Consider the following 6,065-nt stretch of genomic DNA (forward strand, 5'->3'; position numbering starts at 1 on the left):
GTGTTTATAGTAAATCACTGTTTTATTTTCTGTATACTTATTTTAAGAAAACTCTTGTTAGTCACCCTGTTTAACCACTTTAGCCCCGGAAGATTTGGCTGCTCAAAGACCAGGCCCTATTTTGCGATTCGGCACTGCGTGACTTTAACGGAAAAATTGCGACGCTGTTCCTAAACGAAATTGGCGTCCTTTTTTTCCCACAAATAGAGCTTTCTCTTGGTGGTATTTGATCACCTGTGCGATTTTTTTTTTTTTTTTTGTCCGCTATAAACAAAAAAAGAGGGACAATTTTGAAAAAATTTTATTTATATGAAATTCTCAAAAAAAAACCTGTAAAAATCACGGCAAAGATTTATGTCATTTTATATTGTTTTTTTTTTTTTTTTTTAGTAATGGTGGCGAACTACAATTCTTTTTTTTTTTTGCGGGACTGCGACATTGCAGCGGACAGATCGGACCCCTGTCTGACATTTTTGACACTTTTGGGGGGACCGGTGACATTACTACAGTAATCAGTGCTATAAATATGCACTGTTACTGTAAAAAAGACACTGGCAGGGAAGGGGTTAACTTTACTGGTGTGACCCTAGGCCCAAGCCTAGGGGCTTGATTCTAACTGTCGGGGCGTGGCCTGTGAAGTAATCACAGAGACATGTGATCCTACATAGCAGGATCGCATAGCCTCTGTGATTACTTTAGTGAGAATGACAGACGGTTGTGTTTACATCAGCCGTCTGTCCTTCTCTCACTGCAGCGGAAGATCGCGAGTGGCTGGCAGCCATCGGAGCCGCTGGTCACACGTGCTGACTCCCCAGCTGACAAACGGGGGCAGGAGCGCGACTCCGGCGGCGTGCGATCGCCCCCTAGCTCCTCCCAGGCGAGCGCCGTACATGTACGACACTTTGCTTGCGAGCGCCAGACTGCCGCCGTACAACTGCGGCGGGCGATCTCCAAGAAGTTAATGTGTAAATCTCTCTTTTTGTCTTTGATTTATGTGTGAAACTTTCAAATGTATCTGTAGCCAAAATATATTTTTTGGGGTATAGTAGAGAAGAAATAACACACCGGTCACATTTTTATTTTCTTGTCCCATTGGGGAAATCTTATGCATTTCCTGTCCTGGAGCTGTAATAGGAAGTGAGAGGATATCTCTACAAAGTAGGGAAATCCCTTCTAAGAACAGTTTTCTACATTTTACAAATAACTCCTAAAGTGCAGTTATACACACTGCTCAAAAAAATTAAAGAACACTTTGAAAACACATCAGATCTAAATGGGGAAAAATATAATGCTGGATATCTATACTAATATAGACTGGGTAATGTGTTAGGAACGAAAGCATGCCACATCATTTAAAGGACATTAAAATTATCAACCTACAGAGGGCCGAATTCACAGACACCCCGAATATCAAAGTGAAAAAAATGATGCAGCAGGTTAGTCCATTTTGCTGAAATTTCATTGCAGCAAATCAAAATGGTACTCAGTAGTTTGTATGGCCCCCACGTTCTTGCGTGCATGCCTGACAACGTCATGGCATGCTCTCAGTGAGACAACGGATGGTGTCCTGGGGTAGTTCCTCTCTGATATGGCCCAGGACATCACTGAGCTCTTGAACAGACTGAGGTGCAACCTGGCGGCGTCGGATGGACCGAAACATAATGTCCCAGAGGTATGCTATTGGATTTAGGCCAGGCGGGCATGGGGCCATTCAATGGTATAAATTCCTTCATCCTCCAGGAACTGGCTGCATACTCTCCCCACATGAAGCCGGGCATTGTTATGCACCAGGAGGAACCCAGGACCCACTGCACCAGCGTAGGGTCTGACAATGGGTCTAAGGATTGGGTGCCATTGTCTAGCCTGTAGAGGTGTGTGCATCCTTCCATGGATATGGCTCCCCAGACCATCACTGACCAACTACCAAACCAGTCATGCTGAACGATGTTACAGGCAGCATAACGTTCTCCAAGGCTTCTCCAAACCCTTTCATGTTTGTCACATGTTCTCAGGGTGAACCTGCTCTCATCTGTGAAAAGCACAGGGCGCCAGTGGACCAAGAGCCATTGATTGCAACCAAGATTTGTTAATTTTCACATACAAAAAAGTATTTTTTCTAACAAATTCATTCAAGACCATGTTGCAAAAATGAATCCACCCCAATAAAAGTTTTAGGAGCAAAGCTAAATTTTAGACAACAAAATCCTAATTACCAAGAATTTAACTACAGGTGAGTGTAAATAGGCATTAACCACTTGCCGACCACCAGCGGTACATATACTGCGGTAAGTCAGCTCTATTGTGCGAAACAACGTACCTGTACATCGTCTCATGCAATAAGCAGCGGGGGCACGCGCGTGTTGATTGACCAGAGGGGGAGTCAATCAGCCGGTCCGATGGACGCGATGTCTGCCGACCACCTGTGATCGCTCCCTAGAGAGACAAAATGGCGACGTAAAAAAGGCAGACCACTATTCTGTCAGAGATTAACAGAGTGATTTTGTGTTCCTGCTATTTAGGAACACCAATCTCTGTGTTCATCTAGTGAGTCCATCCCCCACACAGTTAGAAAGCATCCCCTAGGGACACACTTAACACTTTGATCGCCCCTGATGTTAACCCCTTCCCTGTCAATGTCATTTGTACAGTAACAGTGCATAATTTTTTAGCACTGGTTACTGTAGTAATGTGACTGGTTCCCTCCAAAAGTGTCAGATCTGTCTGTCGCAATGTAGCAGTCCTGCTAAAAATTGCTGATCGCCGCCATTAATAGTTTAAAAAATATAAATAAAAAAGCCATAAATCTATCCCCTAGTTTGTAGACTCGATAACTTTTGCACAAACCAATCAATATACACTTATTTGGATTTTCTTTTACCAAAAATATGTGGCAGAATACATATTGGCCTAAATTGATGAAAAAATTATGTATTTTTTTTTTGGGATGTTTTATAGCAGAAAGTAAAAAAAATTTATATATTGTTTTTTTTTTTTCAAAATTGTTGGTCTTTTTTTGTTTCTAGTGCAAAAAATAAAAATCGCAGAGGTAATCGCATACCTCCAAAAGTAAGCTCTATTTGTGTGGGAAAAAAGGATATCAATTTTATTTGGGTACAGCGTCGCACGACCGCGCTGTTGTCAGTTAAAGTAACGCAGTGCCGTATAGCAAAAAAATGGCCTAGTCATTAAGGGGGAAAACCTTCCGGTCCAGAAGTGGTTAAACAGGTGTCCAGCAGACAGTTGGTAATAAAAGGGTGTTTCCTAACAAAGAAAACCCCTTTCCATTTCATGCTGTCAGCAATGGCACCACATGGAAGAGAGAGGTCACAAGGCCTGAGAAAGAGAAAATAATTTCTTTACACAAGAAAGGTGAAGGCTACAAGAAGATCAGCAAAGCTTAAGAGCCGGTTCACACTGCCGCGAACCAGAAGTCGCCCCATGTCAGAGCGTCTTTTTAACCGCGATTTTACCGTGACTTGTGAATTATTTTGCGCGACTTATATGACAGACGACTTTGTATTTGGCCAATCAGAATATGATGTGTTGTGACCGAATTCCCCTTTTCTGTTTTTTTTTTTTTTTTACTAATTTCCTCACTGTCCACCAGTGCCACGTATGTGTCCACCAGTGCCACGTATGTGTCCACCAGTGCCACTGCCCACCAGTGCCACGTATCAGTGTCCACCAGTGCCACGTATCAGTGTCCACCAGTGCCACGAATCAGTGTCCACCAGTGCCACGAATCAGTGTCCACCAGTGCCACGAATCAGTGTCTACCAGTACCACATATCAGTGCCATGAATCAGTGTCCACCAGTGCCACGTATCAGTGCCACAAATCAGTGTCCACCAGTGCCACGTATCAGTGTCCACCAGTGCCATGTATCAGTGCCACGAATCAGTGTCCACCAGTGGCACGTATCAGTGCCACGAATCAGTGTCCACCAGTGCCACTTATCAGTGCCACGAATCGGTGTCCACCAGTGCCACTCACACAGACCAAGCAGAGATAATGGAATATATATACCATTACATATATACCATATAGGTATGGCTGCAATTTGGGGAATGCCTGGCTAATCTTTCTTCTTCCTGGAAAGTCTGATAACAAGTCGCTTCAAATAAGATAAGGATCCGACTTGGAGGCGACTCCCATTGAAGTCTATTGACACAAGTCGGATACAAGTCGTCTCAAAGTAGTACAGGAACCTTTTCTGAAGTCGGAGTGACTTCAGTAGTGCCAATTAAGACAGCACTGATTGATTAACATTGCTTTTGTTATGACAAGTGACTTGGGGTGACTTGAGGGCACACAAGTCGCCTGACAAGTCGTGCTAGTGTGAATGGGGTCTTACTCATCAATACTGTAGCAAAAGTGATACAAAAATGTAACAAAAAGTGGAACTGCAACCATCTCAGACATGTCCAGGCCGTTAACACCTCGACAGGAGTTTCTTCTGATGAGAAGGGATGAAGAAAATCTCCATGCAAGTTCACTGCAGTTAGCTAAAGAAGTAGAAAGCCAAACTGGGATGATTGTTTCCCGTGACACAATACAGCATACACTGCAGAGGAATGGCATGCATGGGTTTTATCAGTGTCTGATCAGTGATGATAAATTTGACAAATGTATAATAATTGTTTTCTCCACAGGGCAGCAGAGGGAAGCAGCAAAGTTCGGCCTCCTCCCGCCATGAAGACATTCGAACAGTCAGAGAAGTCAAAGAAAACAGTAAAATCCATGATTGAGAAGCCAGGAGACAAGACCAAGGAGAACAACAAGAAAAACAAGGCTTCAAGGAAGGAGAGTGAGTAACGAGAGTGAAATGATTTCTGTATTATTATATTGTCTCTGCAAAAGCAGCTCTTCTCTGTGTGTGTTCAGTTTTCATGCATGTATTTGCCCTATTAATGGATTTATTAAGGACACGTTTTAAACCCACCCCACTCCAATTAAAGGATAAGTTCACAAAAAATGAAAAGGTGATCTCCAAAAATCCTGGACCCCATTGCATTTAACAATTGTGATACCCCATGCTAGCAGTGTAGCGGTCTGTACACCACAGTACACAGCCTCGGGTTAAATATTCATCTTAATGCTTGCAATGGCAAGTGGTCAGTATGGCTATGTGGCTTTGCTGACCAATGAGGCATCTGAGGCTGCCTTTTTCGGTAATGCATTCCAAAAAGAAGAGGTTTTTGCATTGGTCAACGTGGTTACATAGTTGCTCTGACCAATGAGCACTTGCCAATGAGCATTATGATGGATGCTCACTGCAGGGCTGTGTATTGTGGTGAAAGAACTGCTACACCTGCAGCACTGGCACTATGTGCAGTGTGGTCTGCAAGGGGCTGCCAGGGGAATTTGGACTTAATTTACCTTTTTCATTTTGCATAAAAAAGTGAACTTACCCCTTAACAAATTTTAGAAGTAAAGAACCCCCGAAAGTCTTTTTTACTCACCGGAACTTGCTGTCATGTGACCCTTTGTGGTGCCTCTTGGAGTGAAGGTCTGTGATCCACCACTGACCAATATTGTTCCTGCCCTGAGTTCACATCATCACATTCCAGCTGGAGTCTTTAGTACCCTGTGAGGACCCCATTAATGAACAGCCAATGGGAAAGGCCCACATTACCAGGCACATGAAGTATTTTTCCCCCCTTGCCGTCCAGAACAAGAAGCCTTGGGACCTGGCATATGACCAGGGGCTAAGGTGAGTATTTGGGCCACGTATTTATCTTTTTTAAAGCTAAGCTTTACCGAGTTTTACAATACAATACAATGACAAACGTTTTATAAATCCCCTAAACTTGCCCACATCATAGTTGAAAAGAAACCGTACAGATGGAAGACCATAGAACAGAGGTGCAGGCAATCTGAAAATCAACAATTTATTATTTATAAAGCAACCTTACAGTGATTAACATATTGGGCTATCTACTGTAGCTTATTGTTTTTTTTCAATTTACTGAGATAATTCGCTTGAGGGGAGATAAAGTTTGGGACATTGGGGTGGGGTGAGTGTACTGATCTCTGGCTTGGCTTCAGCTGTAAGTTTGATTTTA

General features: G+C 43.1%; 1 protein-coding gene across 2 annotated transcripts in view; it reads left to right on the plus strand.

The window, feature by feature from the left end:
• The window catches only part of SRPRA (SRP receptor subunit alpha), a 39,396-nt gene that overhangs the window by 8,568 nt on the left and 24,763 nt on the right, over positions 1-6,065 (plus strand). For both annotated transcript variants that reach the window (XM_082273138.1, XM_082273139.1), the window contains exon 4: positions 4,653-4,807. In XM_082273138.1, the coding sequence (XP_082129264.1) occupies positions 4,653-4,807 (155 nt within the window). The remainder of the gene's footprint in view (positions 1-4,652; positions 4,808-6,065) is intronic.

Source organism: Pelophylax lessonae, assembly GCF_965119305.1.
Source record: "Pelophylax lessonae genome assembly, chromosome: 12".
Classification (NCBI taxonomy): domain Eukaryota; kingdom Metazoa; phylum Chordata; class Amphibia; order Anura; family Ranidae; genus Pelophylax; species Pelophylax lessonae.